At 26.0% G+C, this 27592-nt stretch overlaps 2 protein-coding genes across 3 annotated transcripts in view; one reads left to right on the forward strand and one right to left on the reverse strand.

Annotated features, from left to right (window-relative positions):
• Positions 1–27091, reverse strand: LOC122510366 (metabotropic glutamate receptor-like). Of its 2 annotated transcripts, XM_043624952.1 has the most exons (5): positions 22162–27091; positions 12878–12990; positions 7959–8621; positions 7022–7496; positions 1–1576 (listed from the first exon to the last, which is right to left on the reverse strand). In XM_043624952.1, exons 1-5 carry the CDS (start codon positions 23507–23509, stop codon positions 1428–1430), a joined length of 2748 nt encoding a protein of 915 aa, XP_043480887.1. In that variant the 5' UTR covers positions 23510–27091; the 3' UTR covers positions 1–1427. The 2 variants fall into 2 exon arrangements, with proteins under 2 accessions (XP_043480887.1, XP_043480888.1); XM_043624953.1 differs by lacking the exons at positions 1–1576; positions 7022–7496; positions 7959–8621 and adding an exon at positions 12448–12583.
• The window catches only part of LOC122510369 (dehydrodolichyl diphosphate synthase complex subunit nus1), a 59383-nt gene that overhangs the window by 10294 nt on the left and 21497 nt on the right, over positions 1–27592 (forward strand). The gene's annotated exons all lie outside the window — the stretch shown is intronic.

Here is a 27592-nt window from a genome sequence, read left to right on the forward strand (position 1 = left end):
ATTTGAAAATAATTTTTAAAAATTCTGAAATAGGAAACAATCAAAAGTGACCACTGAGTGAAGAATCATCCATATTTTGATGCAAAAATAGATGAAATTTTTAGCGAATAAAATATATTTATATTCCTGCAAGACAAAAGAAATTTGACACATATGGAAATAAGTTTTATTAATAATTACCGAATAATTTACTTCCAAAAGTTAAATTGACGTTCTCGCATAATATAATCTGTTCCGGTTCCGAAACATCTTATAAAGTTGCGCTAAAAGTCATAAAACTCATAAGAGAGATTATTTTCTTTTTTTTTTTTTTTTTTTTTTGCCTCAAAACTGTTTCAAGTTTCAACTTTGAATGAATGTGTACATATACTCTTTTCAAACTATTCGCGAATTTATTCGGTACTTGTTACTTTCGCAGTAGAAATATATTTTTTAAATGTATGAATCAATTTTTACCTTATAAAATTTTTTTTTTTTATAATCACATTTTTTCTTTTTTTATATATAAATTTTGACAAGTTTGCAAGGTTTTGGCAAATTTTTTATTTATTGAAATAACTAAATGTGACGCTCCCAAGTCAGTCGCTGATTGTCAGTTAAAACTATGATTTTTAACTGATTCAAATTCGGTGAGTTATGTTCGTAATATTCCATAAAAAATGGTTTCAAATTTACATCAACAAAAAGAAACATTTAATTAAGAAAAATCTAATAAAATAGAAACGCATAAACGATTCGGTATACCTTTCTCGAAAGCGCATTAAAAATTTGTTATGTCATAATTTTTCATTGCAAAATTAAAAATAATAAATTCAGTTTTCTCGAAAGTGTCAAATTGTTACTAAAGTGGATCAAATTTTTGATCCATTTATTTGTTCCACAGTTTTTGTATCAATCCGTTGCTATTTGATACTTTTGAAATTAAAAATTAACAGTGTTAGGCCAAAATACTTTTTCATTTCTTTTCATTCTTTACCGCAAGAACGTTAAAAGAAAAGGAATCAATATATCTATAAATTTGAGATCTTAGAGCCGATTTCCCGACGAATGTAATTGATAACTATTTTATACGACACCGCACACACTCAGAGACTTCATATGGTATATTATAGTCTCTATAATATTTCATATATAATGCTACCAAAAATCACGTTCGATTATAGTTCAGTAGCCTTTTTTTTTCTTAACTATAATATAATTATCATTATTTGTCGTAGAGTTTTCATTTCTTGCACTTAAACGCGCACTATACATTTTATATATATATTATAGATCTTGACGAAATACTGTTTTGGCAAATCTTATAAATTTTCTTTCATATCTCAATAATGAGATAAATATCGAACTGCACCTATTTTCTTTTTTTTCTTTTTTTTTTTTCCTTTGGAATATCAAGTCTCAATATTTGATATAATTATCACGAGGTTTTAAAGTTGAGCTATTTGTTCTTTATTAAGTAATTTGTTGGAGGAGTTGGATGATAATGAGATTTCAGTCACACCCACAGATGTTTGCACTGCAGCAGTTAGCGCAGTCTGTAAAGGGATATTTTCTTTTATCATCTCGCAACCCGTATCTGAAACATAAAAATTTATTCCACGATGAAGAAAAAAAGTAGACGTTGAAGCTTTTTAACATTTTAACTCTCTCGCATATGAAACGTGAATATAGTAGACATTATTGTTTCTTTTTTGAAATTTATTAAATACTTTTATCACTTATTTTGATTTATTATTATTTCTATAGAAACAATTCGCAGTTTAACGCGCGCGGCTGACTTCTCACTCACTTTTTTAAAATAAAATTAGCAATATTTTAAAAATGATAGAACGTAAAAATTTTTAATTCAAATATTTTTTTATAAAAATAAAATATGACTTGGAATATATAGTTTTAATAATAAAAATTATATTAATATATTCTGACATAGGGAATTCAGGGAAAAATCAGGAATTTTTATTAAAAGTGTATACTGAAAAAAATTTAATTTTTAGAATTCATATAAGAAAATTCTGAATTTTTGTGACTTTTTTTTTGACTCATAAACTATAAATTATAAAATTACCACGAATTCTAACAAAACCTTCAATTTTTTGAATTTCTGACATTTATTTTTAAATAACTTAAATCTTGAACAACTATCATAAAATAAATAAATTATTTAAATGAATAATTTTACTTAAATATTTCAAAATTAATTCAATTTTAAGAGTTACGTATACAATTTTTATAAATAAATGAACTTCAAACGGTTTCAATTTGAAATTTTATAAAATTTCAATGTTAAATGAATTTTAACATTAGTTAATTTTGTCAAAATATATTTAATTAATTATTAAAAATAATGGATTTATAAAAGAATTTTAGTCAAAAACACTAAAGAAAATTGTATTTTGAAGAAGTTACAAATTATTGCAGAAATTCAATTATTTTCAAAAGTAATATTCTCATCCCAAAATTCAATTATGTTCAAAATTTACAAGAAAATCTCGACAAAATTCCAATTATTATCTTTATAAATATAAAAATTCTTCAAAATTCAATTATTTTCAAAACTTTTAATAAAATTCTTGTCAAAATTTCAATTATTTTCAAAATTTTTCCTCATTTAAATAATTTTTAATATCTAGTATTTTAATAAAATTTTCCAAAAAAATTCAATTATATTAACAAAATTTAAAAAAAATTCTATACGCAAACCTTTAATTATTTTCATAAAATAAAAAAAGTTTTACAGGAATTCAATTATTTACAAAATTTTTTTTATAAATTTCTTTGCAATTATTCAGTTATTTTCGGAAATATTAAAACTTATCGCACAATTTCAATTATTTTTAATACAATTTTAATTGAATTCCTTAAAAAATGTAACTATTCTAAAAAAATTATTAAAATTTGACAAAAGAATTCAATTATTTAAAAATTTGTTAATAAAATTTTTTGTAAAAATTAAATTTTAAGAAACATTCAATTATTCAAAAAATTATTTTTTTTGCATTACAAATTATTGCAGAAATTGAAAAATGTAATTATTTTTTTAAATTTTGTTAAAATTCGTTGAGAGAATTCACTTATTTAAAAATTTATTTGATAAAATTCTTTACGATTAATAAATTATTTATTTTTCTATTTAAATAATTGAATTCTAGTAGAATTTTATAATAAAAATTGAGTTAAAAATGAATTTTAGTTAAAATTTAACATAATAATTGAATATTAAGAGCATTTTAGGATAAATTTTTAGAAATAATTGAATTTAGAAAAGGTTTAATTTTAAAAATTGGCAAAATTTGGACTATTTTCAAAAATTTTCTACAATTCAATGATTTTCAATATCTACTATTTTAATAAAATTTTCTAAAAGATTTCAATTATTTAAAATAAATTTAATTATTTTCATAAATAATAGAAATTTCACAGGAATTCAATTATTTACAAATTTTTTATAAATTTCTTCGCAATAATTCAATTATTTTCATGAATAATAACATTTTTACAGGAATTCAATTATTTTTATAAATAATGAAATTCATCGTAGAATTTCAATTATTTTTAATACAATTTTAATCGAATTTCTCGAAAAATCTAATTATTCTTAAAAATTTCATTAAAATTCTCATCAAAATTTCAATTATGTTTAGAAGTAATTAAATTCTTCTCCGAAATTAAATTATGTAAAAAAATTTTAATAAAATTCAATTTTTTACAAATTTTTTACAAACTTTTTATAATTTTCTTCGCAATAATTAAATTTTTCTATTTTCATAAATAATAAAATTTTTACAGGAATTCAATTATTTTCGTAACTCATAATAAAATTCTTTTTATAGGAATTCAATTATTTTTATAAATAATAAAACTCAATGCTGAATTTCAATTATTTTTAATACAATTTTAATCGAATTTCTCGACAAATCTAATTATTTTTAAAAAATTTATTAAAATTCGTCGTAGGAATTTAATTATTTGAAGAATTTGTTGATAGAATTCTTTATAAGAATTAAATTTTAAGAAAAATTCAATTATTCAATAAATAATTTACTTTTTTATTTAAATAATTGAATTCTCGTAGAATTTTTCTAATAAAAATTGATTTGAATATTAATTTTAGTTTAAATTTCAGATAATAGAAAAAAAATTAATTTTTAAGAAGTTACAGTAATAATATTCTTATAATATAAAATAATGATTTTAACACTCGATCCTCTTGAATTGTTATAAAACATAAAGATAACGATTATTCCGAGTCGAAGACTCGGAGTGATCGTTATCTTTATGTTTTATAACAATATTTTTAAAGTTTATTAATTTTAAAAAGATTTGAATATGAAATTTTTTAAAATCATATTTCCTATGTAAAAATAATAATAATAATTAAATATTTAAATGATTTAAAAAGGAAATTATTGTTTTCGAATAATTTTACAATTAATAATATATTTGTAATAATTGAATTTCACAGAACATTTTTTTCAATAAAATTTTTTCCTTTATTGTCTATATAAAAATTCAAAAATTTTTAGTTTTTCGTTGTTAAAAAATTAAAAAATTAAAATTTTGTATTAACAAATATAATTTATAAATATTTTTTTCCTTTATTTTTAAAAAACTTTGAATTTTATTAAAACAATTGAAATTAAGAAATAGAATTTGACAGAATGAATAAAAGAATACGGAGATTAATATAGTTAATTAATATACAATGATTATTATAGTTAATTATAGTAATTACTATTTATTATTAGTAAATTTTACTAATTAAAAAGCAAAAATTGAGTCACTAATTCAATATGTAGTAAACATTTACTAAATTAATGAGAAGTATTTTGAGGCAACAAAAGTAGAAAAAGATTAATTTCAAAGTAGGTAAAGTTTTCTTCGTAAGACCTTAAAATTTAAGAGAAAAAAGTACAGTACTTCTGCCAGGCAATAATTTTCAAGTAGAAAAAGCAATTCTTCTTCTCTTTTTTATAGTAATTTTCCAGGATTTTTTATTTTATCTTTATTCTGTTTTATTTTCCAAATAAATCTACAGGTTTTTAAACTCAAATCTGCGCTAACTATATTTGGATAATAACAATTTGGAAAATTGACCTTTAACGTAATTGTGAGTTGGATGGTAATTTGCAGTTACTGTATTACAAAGGGGATTTGTTAGATTATCTCGTTTTACTAATTTTTTTGACCCATTTTCTCCAGATAAATTTACACTCTTTTTTTACATTATATATATATACATATAATAGATAATTATATCAAAATTTTTCATCATAAATTTTCCTCTCTACGCCTTTATTATATCAATTAAATATAATTATAGTAAAGCAAAATTTGATATTTTAGAATATTACCTACTTCAAATGAAATGTTTAAATGAAAAAAGAAAATTAATCAGATAAAAATGTACTTAAAATTTATCAAATTCAGTTCAATTATAAAACATTCATAGCGAATTATCGATTCATTTCAATTTTTCATGTAAATTTGTAATATTAAAAATGATCACTTTATCTTTGCTTTATGCTTTTATAAAAAGCTAGACTTATTTTTTTTTATTGCTTTTGCAAGTAGGGCTAATTTTTATTATAAATTCTTTTTGAGTAGAAGTGGAATGGCCAATATTTTATTTTAATTTAATATGCGGATTTCTGAGGGATATCTTGAATCAAAATTTATTATTCAGTTTTCATGCAAATTACTTAATTAAGCGTCGAATATTAAAAGTAAGCAAAGAATAAAGGAACTCTTTTCAATTTAAATTATATTATTTTTAAATTTAAAAATATACGTAAGATTATTAAAGATTTTTTTCGAAAAATTCTGATGTCGACAAAAAAAAAAAAAAAAAAAAAATAGGGTATTTTTTTAGAACACGTATAGGTTCTATTTTTATAATTAAAAGTATCTCTTTTCTTTTATCCAATCATCAAACCAGCATCAGTATCTGTCTCTGTAAAATAATTAAAATCTAATTTGCAAATAATCACTTTAAATTAAAAGTCACTTTTGAACTTTTTAATAAATTCTCATCAACGAGTTGCTCTATTCGATTTTCGAGACTCAAGCCGATTTGATTCTTGGATTTTAATTTAAAACTGTGGAAGCTTTCAACAGTGAACGAGAAATTGGCTTTAAAGTTACTGGGGAAATAACAAAATTTATTCAATGGTTTTCCCGTTTTCTAATATTTTAAGCATCAGGAAAGAAGAAAGATGATGAGAGAGTAATTAATCGTAGAAGGTATATATTTGAATCTGAAAATTGCCATCACCTGAACTTATGATGATAATTGTTTTTATAGATCCTAAAGTTTTCAAATTCGGACTTGACACGCCATAATTATGTTTAATTAGATTTTCGGTTAGTAATTACTGTCATAATTAAGAGAATCTTAATTTAGCGCTATTAATAAGAGGCTGAAAATTAACAGAGGATGGATAAAAAAAAAGAAAAAGGTCTTTGTCTCTGAAGACTTTTTAGCAACCCTTTTAAAAACTCTGACATTACTTTATGCACGTTGCTCACCGGATTAATTAGTAGCTGACACGACTTGCCCAGCATTGGATTATCGAACCAACTCCCTACGCTGAGGAAAAATTGATTATAAAGAATGAGGATTCTTTTAGTAGAATGATTTTCTATTATCTTAACGAACCTAAAGGAAATTTCATATTAATAATGAAAGAAGAAATTTGTTTTATTACTATAATGAAATTGAATTTCTCTGCGGAGGATAGTTAATGAAATTGGTTTTTTTTTCAAACGCCATTTATGTTTAGAAATTACATATGTCGAGGGAAATGGATAATATAAAGTACATTACACGTGAGATAAAAGTAACTATGCGCGGTAAAATTTATGCAACGTTTAAATTTTAATATCAAACATAAAATTGGAGGTAATAAACGATTTTTAGTTTTCGCGATGAATAAAAAGATTCTTTTTAATTAAACACACTATATCAAGGGTTATTAATCGTATTTCCAATAATAGTTTTAAAAGATAAAAGAATAAGACTCACATTTTGATACGGAGGATGTTCCAGCGCTGCTGCATTGTTTCTTGAACGTACTACCACCCATGGTAACTTTTCCTCTAATGTTCTTATCTGGCTGAAAGATGATTATGTAAACTTTGGGAGAATAGAGGCAGACTAAAGTCACTGAAGCACTGAGGCTTATAGCCACACAAAGTGTCGTGATTTGTGTCTCGTGGGCATTCCCAGTACCAAAGTATATCGGCACAAAAGCCAACCAAATTATACATGTTGTATACATTGTGAATCCGATAAACTTGCTTTCGTTGAAGTTCTCGGGAATTTTTCTCGTTTTTACGGCGTATATTGTGGATACAAGGATCAAGGTTGCGTTATAAAGTTGAGAAAAGAGGAAACTCATGTCTTGAATATTACATTTGAGGATCACCTCCTTCCTATCTGGATACCAGTAACGAGTACCCGGGGGTTCCACGATCATCCAGACCAAAGTCAACACCACCTGAAAGTCACAGTTCCCACAGAAAACATAAATCAATACACTTACAATGGTTGTACAATTTCGAAAATCATAATAGAAAAAAAAGTGAGAGATTACAAAGAAAAGAATAGTCGCTAATAAATCAACTGATATAAAAAAGAGACTATTAATCAACGAAATGAAACAAGAGAGAACTATGAAAGTTAAAATCGTATTGTATAATCATAATACGGGAAAAAAAGATTATCACATTTGCATGCTAATATAACCACCAGTTGAGCTATTTAATCCTCAACCCATATAACCAGGAACACAAATAACCATAACAATGACAATAATAGGAAATCCAGACTGGAAAAAACGATTCGTGTATATTGAGAATTAATCCATCCAGCATTATTGCCCTATGTAGGGATTTATTTTTGCGATAAAAATTTTGAATTTACATTTTAACAGTGAGAAAAATGAATATGAATTACTAACCTGAAATGCAATGAGAGCAGCGGCGATGCACACTTGAGACGTGGGACTGATGTACCTTAATCTGACAGCCGACCTGGTTGCCGAATCGAAAATCCTTGCAATCCTATTAGTCTTGGTTAGTAGAGCACCATAAACAGCACTGAAGCTGACCCCAACGCCAAACCTCTGAAGGATGCATGTGGCTGTGGTTGGGGTTGCCAAAAGGAGAAATGTATTGAGATAACAAACCAGGACTCCAGCTAAGAGGATGAGGGTCAATTCTCGTCCGGATGCCCTCACCACTGGCGTGTCACGATGCTTAAAGAGCAAACCAGCCACTGCAAGAGTGGTTATGATACCCAAACTTGAAATCACCGCAGGCACTATAGCGAACGCACTCGTCCACCTGATATGCTTTATGGGCAGTTGATAGCAACCCTTCTTGTCAGGATGAGGCCATCTGCCTGGACCACAATCCTTACACGTCATCTCATCAAAAACGTATTCATACTCTTCACATTGGTCGCATACCCAGCAACAAGTGTCACCCTGTTGCTTCTTAATCATGCCCGGTTCACAGGGTAATGAGCAAGCTGATATTGGTATGTCTTTTGCTCCACGTGCCCAAACAAGTTCCTCTGTTCGGATGTCGAGGGATTTAAGACTAACCCATTTACCCACCACCTGCAATTGAAGTGTATATATATGTGCTATGAATAATTCAGCAATTGCGACGTGACGCGACGGAAATTAACGATTGCTATTATTGCTATTGCTTGATTCTAAGCCGAGTGATATAGAGACAGAGATAGAGAGAGAGAGAAGGTAGACAGTGATCGATTATCACAAAAAAAGGCACCTGGAAACTCCTGGTAATTTTTAGGGATTTTAAAGTGTAAAAGATCTTTCATGAGATAAGTGAGCTTTCAGTTAGGCAAGATTTATTGCGAGATTCTCGTTTCTTCGATCACAAGTCAAAGCACTATATATGTCTCAGTGGTTTTTCAAAGTGATTTAAACTCCTTGTGAGAAAAGGTGGATTCAATTTCAAAGGAAATGACACGCGAGGAAAAACATTTGTTTCCTTCAAACTAACAATACGAGAATAGTTAGTTATATTATTATTTCCTTATGAAGCTGAAGTTTGCCAAGTTTCAAAGAGATATTAAAAGAAATTAAAGACATTATTAAGTAGAGACTATTAAAGCACTATTAAAGACTATTAAGCACATTCTACTTGTTAACAATTATTTTTGTAGTAATTACAATACGTGTGGCAATTCTCAGAATTAGTGTTCAGTTTATTTATCAATTTCGTTAAATTTTACTCTAGCAGGCTTCACAGTGCCCCTAAAAACTAAAAAGTATTTTAGGGGAAATAGGGGACTTTTAGGGGACCATAAAAATTGGTTAAATAAAGATAAAAATATAATTTATTTATACAGGGTTGCCACAAAAATTTAATTTTATTTTTCCCTGACTTTTCCCTGATTTCCAAAAACACAACTTTGACTTATTCCCTGCGACCCTAAAGAATATTTTGATTCACTCTAAAAATTATTAGATACTCAAAAAAAAAAATTTTCTTAAATTTATTTACAAATTTCTTCAAAAGTAAAATTATTCGAAAAAATCAATAGTTTTATTTAAAATAGAAATTTAATCATTTTTTTCCATTGGAATTAAGATTTTCAAAAATTTCAAATTCAAACATTTTCAAATTGAACAAATCATAAGAATATTATTATAAAACATAGAGAAATGTATCACTCGGAGTAATCCATTTCTTTATGTTTTATAATAATTAAAGATGACCGACTGACAAAATCAATGGTTTATTATTATAAGAATATTGTTACTGTAATTTCTTCAAAATTATTTGTATCATTTCAATTCAATTAACATTTTCTAGAATTTTTCACTAAAATTCTACTTTTAATCAATTACATCAATTATTATTCAATTAAACATTTTCAAAAAAATTAATTCTACAGAATTGTTACTTAAAAGTAAGAAAAATAATAATTTGAATTCTACGAGAATTCAATTATTTAAATAAAAAACTAAATAGTTTATTGAATAGTTGAATGTTTCTTAAAATTGAATTTTTATGAAGAATTTTATAAACAACTTTTCAAAATAACTAATTTCTTTTAAGGAATTTAACAATTATTTTACAGAAATTTATTGAATTAAAGAATTTTATCACAAATTTTTAAAAATCATTGAAAACTTTTGAAGAATTTTATTAAAGTTATTAAAAATGATTGAATTCCTGAGAAGAATTTAAATATTAATTTTTGAAAACAATTCAATTCATATGCGAAGAATTTTATTAAATTAAGTATGCCTAAAATAATTGAAAATGTTGACATGAAATATATTAAAACTTTTGAAAATAATTGACTTCTTGAGAAGAATTTGGGAACCTTATTTATAAAAATAACTTATTTCTTGACGAGAATTTTTCAAAAATTTTGATAATAATTTAATTTCTGCAAAATATTTTATTACTTTTCAAAAGAATTGAATTCTCGTGATGAATTTCATTATTTATCAAAATAATTGAATTTTGAAAAAGAATTTTATTAAACTTATCCTTAAAATAATTGATTTTTTGAGAAGAATTTTGTTGTTTATGAAGATAATTAAATTTTTTTTTCTTTACTTTATTATTTATGAAAATAATTGAATGTTTTTGTAGAATTGTATCAAAAATATTTTTCAATAATTAAATTTTTTAATCATTTTTATAAAAATGTTAAATATTGAAAATTATTGAACTGCGAAAAATTATTGAAACTAATTGAAATTTTGCAAAGAATTTTATTTAAATTTTTCAAAATAATTGAATTTTTGGCGAAAGATTATGCTATTTGTAAAGACAATTGAATTATTGACGAGATATTCGTTAAGATTTTTAAGAATAATTGAATTTCTTCGAAGAATTTTGTTACTTTTGAAAATAATTGAATTCTTGTGATGAATATTGTTATTTATGAAAATAATTGAATTTTGCAAAAATTTTTATTCAAATTCCTAAAAATATTTGAATTTCTTTGAAGAATTTTGTTATTTATCAAGATAATTGCGTTAAAACTTTTGAAATAATTGAATAATATAATATTAAATTTTTTAAAATCTTAATATTCAATTATTTTGTAAAATTTTAACCAGAATTCATTTTTAAATCAATTAAATAAAATTCTAGTGGAATTTAATTATTTAAATACAAATATAAATTATTTATTCAATAATTTTGAAAGTTTCTGAAAATTTAATTTTTACGAAAAAATTTTATTAACTTTTGAAAATATTTAATTTCTTTTAAAGAATTTAATTAAAATTTTAATAAAATTTATTATATTAAAGAATTTTTTAACAATTTTTGGAAATGATTAAAAACTTTTTGAAGAATTTTATTAAATTTTTTAAAAATAATTGAATTCCTGAGAAGAATTTAAATAATAATTTTTGAAAACAATTCAATTCATGCGAAGAATTTTATTAAATTTTGTTTTAATAATTGACATTTTGCTAAGAATTTTATTAAAATTTCTTAGAGTAATTGATTTTATGGGAAGAATTTTGTTATTTATCAAGCCAATTGAATTCTTTTGCAAAATTAATTAAAAATTTTTGAAAATAATTGATTTTCTGCGACGAATTAAAAATGTTATTTATGAAAATATTTGAAATATTGCAACGAATTTTATTGTTTTATTGAATAATTGAATGTTTCTTAAAATAGAATTCTTTCCACAAGTTTTAATAAAATTTTCAATAATAATTGTATTTTTCAAGGAATTTATTTAAAATTGTATTAAAAATTAATGTAGATATTTGAAATTCTTCGATGAAAATAATTGAATCTTTTCGTAGAATTGTATCAACAAGTTTTTTCTATAATTAAATTTGTTGATAAATTTGATGTAAATAGTAAATATTTAAAAATATCGAATTGCCCAAAAACTTTTGAAAATAATTCAAATTTTGCAAAAGAATTTTATTTAAATGTTTTGAAAATAATTGAATTTTTGGTGAAAAATTTTGCTAATTAATAAAAATAATTGAATTCTCGACGAGATATTCATTAAAATTTATAAAAATAATTGAATTCGTGCAAAGTATTTTATTAAATTTTAAATAATTATTAAATTTTGCCAAGAATGTAATTAATTAATTTTTGACAATAATTGAATTCTTGAGAAGAATTTTAATATTTATCAAAATATAATTGAATTTTGGAAAAGAATTTTATTAAAAATCCTTTTAATAATTGGGGAGAATTTTGTTTTTTATCAAGATAATTGAATTCTTTTGCATTACTTAAAAATTATTGAAAATATAATTGATTTCCTGCGACGAAAAAAATAGGGAAAATTTTCAAAATAGGGTACACGTTTAGGGGCTAAAATTTAAAAAAAAAGAGGACTTTTAAGGACACTAAAATTGGCGCAGAAATAAAAACATCTTTTTGTGTAATTCTAAATCGATTTCAACTATTTTTCGCCTTTTAATAAACTATAATAGATAAATCAATGAATTCACAGAGAGAGCATTGATTAACCGGTTACTACAGCAGTCACTGAAATTTCAATCATGTTTCACTGATTTTCGGTGGAATTCTCCTTGATTGAGGCATCCTGAAAGGTCATTTATTCCCTTTGAGGTTTTAATGATATTTATAGCGAAATTTTAGAAGTAAAATTTGGTATTTTCTTACTCAGTTTTGAATTGAAAGAAAATATCTCAGTTCAAAAGAAGAAAACTTATTCTGCAAAAATGCCTTTTTGTGTATATTATGCTTTGAAATCACAAGATCATTTGAATGATAATTAAAAATTTTTTTAATAATGCGTTGTCAAGCAGTGTCCTCGAAATATTACTACATTATCCCAAGAGTTAAATTAAGGTTGTTAAATTTGTAATTAATTCACCTTATACTGATATCCATTATTACTGCTGAGATTCATTTTCCTGAAATTGAGAATCTCGTAGCGTGCGAGTCCATCACCGTGCTCGTCGAATTTTACCTCGCTTCCCGCAGCGTCTGTAACATAATTATAAACTAAAAGTTTCTGATCGAATTACAAAGTTACAGTTAACGCCTGAAATTACAAGGTTTGGTTAAATAAAGTGAAAGATTAACAAAAAGTTAACACGTTATTACAAATTAGTTTCACACTATCAACTTTTGTTTTTTAAAACAGTGAATAAGAAATTAAGTTCTTCCTCCAAACATTTGCTTTTCTGTTTTATAAAACTATAACCGAATTCTTTTATTTTGAATATAATCCCTTATAAATCTCGAGATTTATATGAGACCTTGCAGTACGTGTTCTCTCCTCTCTCTCTCTTTTCTTCAAGATAGAATTTTAGTGACCCGCGACGACCGGACAGTTTGTTATCTTCAAGTTTTCATCGCTTTATACGAGAATGCAAAATTTTTTCCTTCTCATCTTGTTGACAATTGTATTATGATCCCAGACTAGATATCACTTCCGTTAACATATAACTTACGAACCGTACTGTACAGTGGCAAATATATAAAAGACTGAATTTCCAAAAGTAAATTATATAGCAAATCTGCTGAACTGGAAGACGATAAAGGGGAGAGACGATATTTACTGCACATTTCTATATCATGTTTGGATATAGCAATATAATCGATATATCAAGAGTTGGAGAGATGAGAATAATTTAAAACCAATCCAGTTGTGTTTTTAAACGATCAACATACGTCCGAGTCAATAAAATGCATTTTTATATTCATGCATATACGTACGTTAAATTCCATTGAATATTAACAACTATTTCCAACAAGGTCGACCTCGATGGGAAAATCTAGGTATTCGTAAAAACTAAACCACCTTTTAAGGATTCTTAAAATTTTATATTTGTTTCATGTAAATAATTAAACAGTAATAAAAAAATCGATTACTTTCAAAATTAATATTGATTTAATTATACAGGAAAAGGGTTTTTAAAAAATAGATTATTTTAAGTCGAGAACTATACTTTATAGTATACAAAATTAGGGCTCGAATTAGGTCCGTAAGTTTCAATTCTCATAAAGAATTAAAAATTATTTTAAAAATAATTGATTTCATTCGAAAAATTTTATGAAAATTATAATTTTAAATAATTTAATTCCTGTGGAAATTTTATGATTTATGAAAATAATTGAATTTCAGCAAGGATTTTATTAAAATTTTTGAAAATAATTGAATTTCTGCAAAGAATTGTATTAAATAATTCATTTTTTCTAAATATTTTATAAAAATTATGTTTTAAATATAATTGAATTTCTGTAAAAATTGTATTATTTATCAAAATAATTGAATGTTGCGAAGAATTTTATTAAAATTCTTTTAAATAATTGAAATTTTTTGGGAAATTTGATTAAAATAGTAGATATTGAAAGTAATTGAATTTTGAACAATATTTTTGAAAATAATTGAATCTTTTCTATGAATTTTTTTTAAGTTTTGACAAAATTGTTTTTATATCAACTTTTAGCTTTTTTAAAGTAGTGCAAATTCTCGTAAAAATTTCAATTATTTTTAGAAATAATAAAATTCTTCTCCGAAATTCAATTATTTTCAAAAATTTTTTTTAAATTCTTGGAAAACATTTAATTATTTTCATAAAATAATAAAAATTTCACAGGAATTCAATTATTTATTTTTCAATTCAATTATTCAATTATTTACAAATTTTCTATAAATTTCTTCGCAATAATTCAATTATTTTCATAATTAATAAAATTCTTAACAGGAATTCAATTATTTTTGTAAATAATAAAATGCTTTTTAGGAATTCAATTATTTTCATAAATAATAAAACTCATTGCAGAATTTCAATTATTTTTAATATACAATTTTAATCAAATTCCTCGAAAAGTAAAATGAATTCAATTATTTAAAAATTTGTTGATGTAATTATTTATGAGATTTGAATTTTAAGAAACATTCAATTATTCAATAAATTATTTTTTTGCATTACAAATTATTGCAGAAATTTAATTATGTTAAAAAATAATAAAATTTTTCTTAGGAATTCAAATTATTTACACAAATAATAAAACTTTTCGCAGAATTTAAATTATTTTTAATACAATTTTAAATAAATTTCTTGAAAAATGTAATTATTTTTTTTTAAATTTGAAAAAATTCGTAGAGAGAATTTTAGTTAAAATTTTACATAATATTTGAATATTAAGAGTAGTTTAGAATAAATTTTAACAAATAATTGAATTTAGAAAAGGTTTAATATTTTAAAAATTGTCAAAATTTGAACTATTTTTAAAAATTTTTCTATAATTTAATTATTTGCAATATCTACTATTTTAATAAAATTTTCTAAAAGAATTCAATTATCAAAAATAAATTTAATTATTTTCATTAATAATAAAATTTCACATGAATTCAATTATTTACCAATTTTTCTTATAAATTTCTTCGCTATAATTCAATTATTTTCAGGAATAATGAAATTTTTACAGGGAATCAATTATTTTCACAAATACTGCAACTTATCGCAGAAATTCAATTATTTTTAATAAACTTTAATCAAATTTCTCGAAAAATCTAATTATTTTTAAAAATTTTATTAAAATTCGTCGAAAGAATTTAATTATTTAAAAATTTGTTGATAAAATATTTTATGAGAATTCAATTTTAAGAAACATTCAATTATTCAATAAATTATTAATTTTTGTATTAAAATAATTGAATTTCAGTAAAATTTTCCAGTAAACATCAATTTAAAAATGAATTTCAGTTCAAATTTGTGATAATAATTGATTATTAAGAGCATTTAAAAATAAATTTAAAAAAATAATTGAATTCAAAAAATGTTTAATTTTAAAAATTGTCAAAATTTTAACTATTTTCAAAAATTTTCTAGCATTTAATGATTGTTAATATCTACTATTTTAATAAAATTTTCTAAAAGAAATTCAATTATTTAAAATAAATTTAATTATTTTCATAAATAATAAAAATTTTCCAGGAATTCAATTATTTACAAATTTTTTATAAATTTCTTCGCAATAATTCAATTATTTTCATGAACAATAACATTTTTTACAGGGATTCAATTATTTTCACAAAAATAGTGAAACTCATCGCAGAATTTCAATTATTTTTAATACAAATTTAATCGAATTTCTCAAAAAATCTAATTATTCCTAAAAGTTTTATTAAAATTTGTCAAAAGAATTTAATTATTCGAATAATTTGTTAATAAAATTCTTCGTAAAAATTAAATTTTAAGAAACTTTCAAAATTATTGAATAAATCATTCATATTTGTATTTAAATAATTGAATTCCAGTAGAATTTTCTAATAAAAATTAATTTAAAAATGAATTTTATTTAAAATTTTACATAATAATTGAATATTCATAACAATATAGCGTGAATTTTTAGAAATAATTGAATTTTGAAATTATTTTTTATTTGAAAAAGTTTAATTCAATCTTTTTTATATTATTTGAAGTTTTTATTTTCTATTGTATATTTAATTGAAGATTATAATGAATAATTGAAATTCGTAAAATTTAATATTGTAAACAAATGGATTTGAATATTCTCAAAGAGCCCTGAATTAAAAAATTCTTTTTAAAAACGGTTGATTACAATTTCCTTTGTTCAAACATATATTATAATATATATAGTACCTTTTTTCATATGAACAATATATGTGAATTCATTACTTTTAATTAAATTAAAAGAAACTCGAGTTTTAAATTACGAGTTTTAATTAAAATGAAATTTCATTTTGTTCGCATTTAAACTATTTTTTTTCTCTTTGTTTTATATACTAAATAACAAACACGAAATAACATTTCGATTTACGAAATGAGATGCGCTTCTGTATAACACTCGGATTAAGGGTATATATATATATATAAGTATATCAAACACCAGTCCTTACAAATTTCGTTGGAATTATATCGTCTGATATTAAAACTCGCATAGTTGTTGAACGAGAGATTAATTCAATAATTTCAGTTTACAACTTGAAAGCTCGGACATTATATTATAACCAATCCGTAAATCATCTTATATTTTATAAATATACGAAAATATTAAAAGTTCCGATTCCAACTATTAACTCTTCACTTTGTATAGTTTTATAACGAACGAATTAATTATCTTTTGACATCAATATTCAGTTTTCTACTTTTTAATGAAAATAATAAAAATAAAAATAATAAAAATAGTAAAAATAATAAAAATAATAATAGTAATGGTAATAATAATAAAAATAGTGATAGTGATAGTAATTATTATTATAAGACAGAAAGCCTTTAATCCAAATCGTATATATAATTTGGAGCTTAGAATGTTTTATTCGAAACTTGTACTCTGTGAAAAAAACTTGAAAGAACCTGAAAAGATTCGTTTCATTGTTTCTAGGATGTAATGAGAAATTCTTAACCTCCTGCAATACAATACAAGACATTCGCTGTAATTACATCTGCTTGTAAAAAATTTGTTAGGTAGAAAATTACTTTTATATTGTTAAAGTTAAAAATGAGACAATTGGTTTCATGCTTCCCTAAATTTTTTCCTTACTCTACGTTAAATTGAACTCAGTTTTTTTTTTCAATAGTATATAGAATTAACCGTTCAGTTCATACCGTATGGAACTTTTTTTTTCTCGTTATATGAACAAATTATTTTTTTTTTTAAAATGAATATCGTTCGATGTATTTCAATATAAAATGTTCAAAATTTGATTTCTATCAAGTAAAATATGCGCGGAGAGAACAAAAGGATTTTCGCAAATTAAATTTATATTTTAAATTGTTTCGTCCCTTTGGATCCTTTTGGATAAATGTATGCGTGAAATATTTCAATCGTTATGAAAATAAAAAAGAACAAAGGGAAGTTAATTCTTTTTTGCATACAAAGTATTTAGATATTATTTTAGTTACCATATGTGGTTCTTGGGCGGAAAAATAATTTCAAATTTAAACTCAACTTTCATCTTTCTTAAGAACCATGCAGAAACCGTGAGAGAAATGGGAAAATGTAAAATTAACTTGAATACAAACAAGAATAGAAAATGTAATTTATTATATTGAGGAAAATGAAAATCGATAGAACCGAGAAAAGAAAGGGAGAAGAAAAGGTTGAACGATTTTGAAAAACGATTTCATTTGAACGAGAGAAAGAGAGATGAACTCCAGTTACTCTGAGAAAAAGCAGTCTGAGAGTGTTAGGTACTTGAAAAGTGTTACATTTCATCTTTGCGGTGTATCCATTTATTCCCAACTATCCAGACTCCACTTTCAATGTATTCCGAGTACCCAGAGATAATTTAGGTCAAACCCTTTACTTGGTTCGTATACAAGAAACTAAAATCTCCCTCCAAAAATGTTATCTTCCCTCTGAAGCTTCCTTGCTATTTCAAGTAGGAGAAAGAGAGAGAGAAAGCGATCAAAGTTAAACTTGAGTGATCGATGGCTATCCACAAATTTCACCTCAGTGAATCAGCCTTTTCTGTGAACGTTCCCAACTAACTTCTTCTTCTTCTTCTTCTCTCCCCCTTTTAATGTCATGATACTGATTGCCAGTTATTTACAATTTTTCATGAAAACTCTTTAACTAAATAGATTGCCCGAAAAAGTAGCTAAACGCACCCTTTTAATGAAACTTATACAGATTTTGACTTTTATAAATAAATCACTTTTATTTACGCAGTACAATTTATTTCCTTCCTTAAATTAATCTCAGAGCTCGAAGCAGTGAAAGTATTTAAAAATTACGGACTTTATAAAGTCCGTAATTGGTCGTAATAATGGTCCGTAATTTTTAATTTTTGGTCCGTATACGGACCAAAAATTAAAAATTACGGACCATTTACGGATCAACTGATAAAAATAGAATCAGGCCGAATCAAATAAGAGAACATTTTACTTAAAACTAGAAATTAAATTTTATTAGGTATATAAAACATGAAGAAATCGATGACTTCGAGTCGAAGACTCGAAGTCATCGATTTCTTCATGTTTTATAATAATTAATAATAATTATTAATCAAAATTAATAAAAATTAATAAAAATAATTTATAATAATTAAAATCATTATCAATTCAACCCAGGTGGAAAAGTTAACGTTAGTCGAACGTTAGTAGCATTAGCTACTAACTAACGTTAAACTAACGTTAAATTTTCCACCTGGGTAATTATTATTTACAAGAAGTTTTAACTAAAATTGTTCGATTATTTTTTTAAATTTTCGAAAAAGTTCTTTGACAATTTTCAAATTCACTTCTTTACAAATATTCAATTTTACGAACTTTCAATTATTCGTAAATGCTTTATAATTAAATAAATACTAGAAAAATAGAAACTAAAAATAATATTAAAAAAAACTCAATTAAACTTTTTCAAAAGAATTAAATGCAAACTTCAATTATTTTTTAAAATTCACGCCTTGTATTGCATTTAATATTCAATTATTATTATCTAAAAATTTTAACTGAAATTCATTTTAATGAAATGAAAATCAATTTTTATTTAAAAATTCCCACTAGAATTCAATTATTAAAATACAAATTTAAATGCAATAATGCAAATAAATAATTTATGGAAGAATTGAATGTTTCTTAAAATTCAATTCCTATAAAAAATTGTTAGCAATAAATTTTCAATTAATTGAATTCTATAAACGAATTTTAATAAAATTTTTAAGAATAATTACATTTTTCGAGAAATTCGATTAAAATTGTATTAAAAATAATAATAAAATAATTGAAATTCTGCATTGAATTTTATTATTTAGGAAAATAATTGAATTCTTTGCGAAGAATTTTATTAAAATTTGCAAAAATAATTAAATTCTTGGAAAAAAATTAACTGGAATTCAATAATTTTTACAAAATTTTTGATAAAATTCTAGAAATAAATTAAAAATAAGAAAATATTCTTAGCAGATCTTCAATTACTTTCACAAATTTTAATAAAATTTTTCGCAAGAATTTATAAATATTTTTGTAAAATAATTAAAATCTTTGCATGAGATTCAATTATTTTCAAAAGTCTTAATAAAATTCTTCGCAAGAATTAAATTATTTTCAAAAATATTAGAATTCTAGCAGAAATTCAAACATTTTAATAAGTTTTTATAAATTTTTTTTTTTTTTGGTAGAAATTTAATTATTTTTAAGACAATTTTAAGTTAAAAATTTTATCAACTAATTTTTAAATAATTAAATTCTTTGGACGAATTTTTTTATAAAATTTTTAAGAATTTTTTCGAGGAATTCGATTAAAATTCTATTGAAAATAATTGAATTCATAAAAAGAATTTTATTAATTTTGAAAATAAATGTAATTGAATTTCGGAGAAGAATTTTAATATTTCTAAAGATAATTGAATTTTGACGAGAATTTAAAAAAATTTTTGAACATAATTGAATTTCTGCGAAGAATTTTATTACTTTTGAAAATAATTGAATTTTTGCAATGGAATTTATTAAAATTTTTGAAAATAATGGAATTTTATTACTTTAGAAAATAATTGAATTCGAGTGATATATTGTTAATTATGAAAATAATTGAAATTTTTTAATGAATTTTATTAAAATTTTTGAAAATAATTTAATTTTGTTGAAGAATTTTGCTATTTATTTATAAAGATAATTGAAATGTTGATGTTTTTTTAGATTTTTTGAAAATAATTGAATTTCGGAGAAGAATTTTAATATTTCTAAAGATAATTGGAATTTTGACGAGAATTTAAAAAAAATTTTGAACATAATTGAATTTTTGCGAAGAATTTTATTACTTTTGAAAATAATTGAAATTTTGCAATGGATTTTATTAAAATTTTTGAAAATAATTGAATTTTATTAATTAAGAAAATAATGGAATTCGAGTGATATATTGTTAATTATGAAAATAATTGAAATTTTTTAAGGAATTTTCTTAAAGTTTTTAAAAATAATTGAATTTTGTCGAAGAATTTTGCTATTTATTTATAAAGATAATTGAAATGTTGATGTTTTTTTTAGATTTTTTTGAAAATAATTGAATTTCGGAGAAGAATTTTAATATTTCTAAAGATAATTGGAATTTTGACGAGAATTTAAAAAAATTTTTGAACATAATTGAATTTTTGCGAAGAATTTTATTACTTTTGAAAATAATTGAAATTTTGCAATGGATTTTATTAAAATTTTTGAAAATAATTGAATTTTATTAATTTATAAAATAATTGAATTCGTGTGATAAATATTGTTAATTATGAAAATAATTGAAATTTTTTAATGAATGTTATTAAAATTTTTGTAAATAATTGAATTTTGTCGAGGAATTTTGCTAATTGTTTATAAAGATAATTGAAATGTTTACCATTTTTTATCTATTTTTTCAAAATAATTGAATTTCGAAGAAGAATTTTAATATTTCTAAAGATAATTAAAATTTTGACAAGAATTTAAAAAAATTTTTTGAACATAATTGAATTTCTGCGAAGAATTTTATTACTTTTGAAAATAATTGACTTTCTGCAATCATTTGTAATTTCTTTAAAATTCTCAAAATTATATCGTACAATTTACGAACTTTTCATCCTTTTTGAATGAAATTACGGACTTTACGGACTTTTTTAAAAAAAACGGACTTTTACGGATTTGAAGCAAAGTTACGGACTTTTTCAGGATTTACGGACCTACTTTGAGCCCTGTAATCTATAGCTTTACTGTTAAAAATATTGTTGAACTGTTAATTAAAATAGAAACAATCTTTTGTTTATTTTCAACAAATGTTTCACGTTCTGGAAATATATTCTCATTGACACTTATTCTCGATGTTTTCTTTCACTCAAGAATGCATGTTTTTTCAAATTATTATATCGGTTAGAAAGTGGAATAATGAGAGGTGCTACGAACGACTTTTTTTTCTACCTAACAATGGAAGCAGAGAAAAGTTGTTTTCAATGGTGTATTAGTTATATTTTTAACTTTTTTTCCGTACTAAAGAAATACACTCTTAGTATTCTGAAAGAAGGCTTTATAGTTGAAAGAGCTTTTTGTAATAAGTCAGGGAAATTTGAAATATTTTGATTTTGAATAATTTTATTATTGCCTTAAGCTATTTTGAGAATTTTAGTTTTTGAAGAGATAATACTTTTAGCAATAACGTAACATATCACATAACATAACACAACATCTTCTGTTAATGTAATGAAGTATTAAAACTTACCTATGAAGGAGACGTTAAGAAGATATTTCTTGTAGAACTGACCCCGGTCGTAAGAGATCATTTCATTGCATAATCCGACGCTTCTTTTGCATATGTCTTTTTGAAGATTATGCAAAGCCAAAGCGAACGCATAGACTGCATCGACGACAAATTGCACCTTTGATTCTTGAACAAAGCCCATCTCGGGCGTGAGTCTTAGATTCGGATCACACTCCTGAACACTTTTATTAACCCCCTTTTCATGATTTTTCCTTAAAACACAGCCAAAAACCTCCTCCCAATATTCTCCGAACCAAGGATTTCTTCTGTTATTTTCGGGTGTAAGCGACGCCATGTACTTATCGAACTCGGGAATGTCCTTTGACTGCAACTCAACGGTGATGGCACCTTCGGCCTCCTCCTCCAAACCCTCGACCAACTTCATTTGCCTACCCCAACCATCACTAGCTATCCATTGAAAAGGCTGGGTCAAGTTAGCCCTCTTTGCGGCTTCTAAAATGTTCCTAGCATCCTCAGCTCTCGTGAATAAAACCACTGCCCTCGCGTTTGGTTTCTTGCTCAACTTCTGAATAATCGCATCAAATACCATATCGTCAGCGGTGCTTGGCACTTTTTCAGCCGCCGCGATACACACATTTCGCTCTGTTGCTTCCCTCGTGAAAACTTCTATTCCATATTCCCCGTACGATCCTTCAGAATAAACTGTCGACACATATGACCAATTAGCACTTTTGACAACATCGACAAGTGCTATTGATTGATAAGTATCAGGTGGAACAGTTCGAGCGAAATAATCAAATCTCGTCTTGTCACTTAATGCTGATGCTGTCGAGGCTGGGGATATTTGGGGGATGTGAAACAATCTTAAAAGGTTTGCCACTTGAAGTGTAACCGAACTGTAAGACCCTCCAACCACTCCAAATATTGCACCGGTATTGACTGTTTTCTTGACTCTTGGTAGGGATTTGTCAGCACACTCGAGGACACTCAGGTCCAGATTAGATAAAGAGGCACGCACAAAATGAAGGCTTTGATTCAAGGCGTATGTATCTCTACCGCAGGTGTCTAATATGTGCACACCAAGCTTAGTGTGCGATAAAATTTCCTTCTCATTGTTGATTTTATCAACCGCAAAGAGCATTGCCTCCAAGCGCTGGACCCCTCTATGGTAAATCTTTGGACCGCAGGCGGAAACACCCTTCTCATGCACCGGAAATAAACCACCCAGAACTACATCACCCGGAATCAAGATAGCTTCCCTCTCGCTAGGCACTTTTGGCGACAGAGACATGTCGACAACTTGGAATATTATCAGTAAATTGATGACGATGAAACTTGAAAACATCATTTTAAAAGTTTTCAAAAAAAGATTTGAAAAAGATCTAATTCAATTTTCCTTGTTGACCCATTTTTCTCGCCCTTAAGCGAATTGACATTTATCGAGTTATTCAATTTCCTAAGTTTTGATTTACTTATTGTTACTAACAGTCGGTTCGGTGGGAGAATCTTTTCAAATTATTGGTGAGAATAGCTCTCTCGACTAATGGGCGATTTTTAATGAATCGAAATCGAATCTCAAGTTTCAAGGGTCTAGAGAAGAGCCGCTTAGCTGCTTCTGGCGTCAGTCTGTTGCCAGGGGATTCTTTTTCCTCTCAGGATGATACGATAATTGCTGATGAATTTCAAGCGTATCGAATTGTTTCCCTGGAGCTAATCTTTACAGTAAAACGATGCTTTTCAGCTAGTGTGCGTTATCGATTCAGAACTCAACCGAGGTCATGAGAAGAGAGTATGTTATTTCCCTCTCCTCCCCCTCAAGGAAATATTGCTGTTGAAACAAACTTTTTTTTTTCTATTTTTATTGTCCGAGAAAGTAGAGCTCAACTTTTTAATGTTTAGTCTTGTGCTTTGTACCAAGTCTTGAGATTTATTGTCTCTTTATGCTGACGTCCCTTGATGGAAAAGCTATATTTTTTCATCTAAAAAGAAATTCTTAATTTCCCTTAAATCTGATTCCTAACCTAGACTTGATTTAATCTAAACATCAGTTTCCTGTAGTAACCCTTCCGGCAATCATAGACCGGAAGTTGGTTTCTGAAATTAGATGTGCTCGAAATTCGTAAGCAATTTAAGAAAAGTATTTGAATCCATCCGGAATGAAATTATAGTCGTTGAAAGTACACGTGGGTGAAAATGGGATTAAATCGATTAGCAGATTTGACGCACCTGATGGTTAGAAATCGGAATTTATCGGTAAAGTGTTTCTTTAGTGAGATGACAATCACCATAATATAACAGACTGTATTTGTTGAGAGTTGTTGTTAAGCTGGCGTTTTTCCTCTTGGCTCCCGTCGACCCCTTGAGGCGCAACACTTTACCAAATGAGTTCTAATTCATGCCCCATTTCCCGTGTCTGAAACCCTCGTCATTGCTCATTTCATACCGGCTCCCTTGTTAGTTTCCTAATTTCGCCTCGCTCATTAACAGACAACGCGTGTTATCTCGAAAGGTTCAACAATGAGCCACCCGGTGCTTCGAGTGACAATTGATACCGGGAGAGTAGTGAGTGCTTGAGAATTCAAGTGCTCCAGCACTATCTAGATGTTAAACACAAGTCAGGCTGGCAAGGCAAGGCATGCTTCAGGTCAAATAGGCCATTGGGAATCCTAAATCAGCGATTCGCTTCCAATTAGTAGTTGGACAATCAAAATAATGAACGTAATCCTAAAAGTTAGGTATCACACAAATCAGCTGATTTTCCAGATTCCTGGTATCGATGACACCTCGGGAGGAGGTGAAATCCCTGAAATGGAAATCGCAATTTCCATCATCATTATTATTATTATTATTATTATTATTATTATTATTATTATTATTATTATTATTTCTGTTCGAAGAGAAAATTCATATAATTCCTGGTTTGAATGTCGTTATTATCCCACTGTGGATAGTAATCTGGCTATTTCATAATCGCTCTTCTTATTGAATACCGATGAAAACAGCATGATCCTCGTGTGACGTGTTTCCGACGCCCTTCCAGGATACTGACACACATTCGACGCGGTCAGTGGGTCTCATACAACAAAAACAAATCAATAGATCCCTTGGCACGCTGTTCAGCGCGTCACCCTCGTGACTTTTACTTTCAACTACACACCCCCATCGACTCAAGATCACATCTCATCACCTTCATCCCATTCAACCTTTTCTTTCTAATCTTCTTGCCCTTGAAAAATCAATTTTTTATTCCTTGGAAAATTCAACCATATGGAACCATATTTCCCAGTGTCTCTTCTTTATAACCTCGCGAGTATTAAAATTAAAGTTTAAACTTGATATTTGTTCAGAAGAAATTTATACTTGAACTATTCGCTCACCCACGAATTTATATACTTGAACTATTTGTTCCATACAAATTTATGACTGCTAGAACTTGTTCTCTAAATTTATCCTCGTGAATTGTTTTCCTCTATAAATTTACTTTTCATTAAATTTAGAAAGGGGAATAGTTTTGGAATTTCTTCTCTCAACTACTTTTTTTGTGTCACAAGTTTCTTTTCAGTCTCTTGACAATTTTTCTCTATTTCTGAAAAATTTTTTCCGAAATTCGTCAATGTCAATTAGTTTCTAATTTATCGTTTTTATATTTCCTGTCAAATTTGATCAACGTTCTTTCTTCGTCCACTATATATGTTCCTTTTTTTTTATTTTATTGCTGTCAATTTTGTTCTTTATGATTGCTCCCAATTTTCTTTTTCTCCCCCTTGAAATTTTTACATGAATACGAAAATTGTTTTTTTCCTTGAAGTAACTTGTTTTTTTTTTTTTTTTGCTTTTTCCCTTCTTTGAAAGTGATCCCTGTGTTAGATTTTTCTCAAAAATAAATTGTTCCCTTCGATAGACGCATTTGTGTCCCCTACATGAATAAATTGACTATTTTTTGGAAAGTCATTGCTTATCGAGAATAATTCAGATTGGAAAAAGGAATTGTTGAAAAATATTAAATGTTGCGTTATCGGTAATCCATACTATTCCTTTGGATTAATTAGAATTGGGTTATTTGGAAATTATCAAAATTAGCATCGGTACTTTTGGGTATCTTGAAATTGATTTCGTAGAAATAAGATTCTGTTGGAGAAATTTGAAGATATTTTTCGAAAATATTCTGTATTTTTGAGGGAGAGAAAGCACCCTGGAAATTGTAATAGTCTTTCTACACTTGTTGCGAGTTTGAATGGAATTCAAAAAAAGTTGTTTTCTATCCTAATGGGCATTATTCGGTATCTTTTTGATCCAGGTTCAAAATCACTTATCCACTTGATTTTTGAGCACCTAACATTAACTCTCAACTTCCACTGTGGGGAGAAAGGTTGTTGCTTTATTTGAAACTTTCACCCTCGGGCGATAAAGTTATTGCCATTTGAAATCAAAGACTGTGACACTAAATCGCGGGTCTAAAATTCAGAGAAAGAAAAGACGCGGGTAAATTTTTTTTTGAGAATATTAAATTTTATTTTAAAAATGGGTTGACCTGGTTTCTAAGGTACTTATCGACGTTCGAGGTGGTGCATTAACGCAGATGCTGGATGATTTTGAGAGTTAAAAAAAAAGAAATTTGAAATGTGAAAAAGAAGCGTTCGCCAGCATCGCGAATAAATGTGCGACCGATGTCGCCGCGATTGCACGACTGGCCGGCCGGCCACCCTACGAACAACCGACCCTATCTCTAACTTCAACCCCCTCGCTCTCTCTCTCTCGTTGTCTCTCTTTCATCCTCACTCACTCACTCACTCACTCTTCCCCGGTTCGCTTCTGCTCTCTATGCTTCTCTCCCATCCTCTATACCCGATCTCTCTTCCCCTTCCACCGCTGAATTTCCATCTTTCGGGGTTTCTCCTCGTCCCACCCCTATCACTCTTGGGTGATTCCATTTCGGGCTTCCAAAAAGCAAAATTCATCTGTGGAAAATTTTCTTTTAATTTTCCTTTTATTTTAAATTTATAGCGGCTATACAAAATGAGAGGGGCTCTCTCTCTCCCCTTTTTAATAACTTTAGCGAGAACTATAAATCAGATTGGAAATCCAATTTTTCCTATTTTATTCAATTAAGACACCACACACACGTTATTGGAGAATATATGTTTGCTTTTCAAATTAAAGATATTAGTGCCTTTCAATTATTGAAGATGGATAATTATTTAATGATTATTAATCTTATTTTTAGAAAATCGAACGAAATGTGTTTGATTTTTACCAAATAAACCACAAACCTATTTGTTCCCCTAAAACATGTTGCTTGGGAAAATAAGGAAAATATATATTCAGGGCTCGAACCAGTGAAAGTTATTTAAAAATACGGACTTTACACCCAGAGAAATGGTATATTTGGCTCAGAACCAACTACTAGACTTTTTATTTGTTTCAAATAAAT

Source organism: Leptopilina heterotoma, unplaced genomic scaffold (genome assembly GCF_015476425.1).
Source record: "Leptopilina heterotoma isolate Lh14 unplaced genomic scaffold, ASM1547642v1 Lhet_68, whole genome shotgun sequence".
NCBI classification, from domain to species: Eukaryota; Metazoa; Arthropoda; class Insecta; order Hymenoptera; family Figitidae; genus Leptopilina; species Leptopilina heterotoma.

What these genes read in the sequence shown, in the direction of transcription:
- LOC122510366 (XM_043624952.1), bottom strand. Translation starts at nt 23,509, where the DNA reads ATGATGTTTTCAAGTTTCATCGTCATCAATTTACTGATAATATTCCAA. An exon ending in TCTTAACGTCTCCTTCATAG is followed by an intron (nt 12,991 to 22,161) that starts GTAAGTTTTAAT and finishes ATTATGTTACAG; the next exon opens with ACGCTGCGGGAAGCGAGGTA. An exon ending in ATAATGGATATCAGTATAAG is followed by an intron (nt 8,622 to 12,877) that starts GTGAATTAATTA and finishes CTTCAATTGCAG; the next exon opens with GTGGTGGGTAAATGGGTTAG.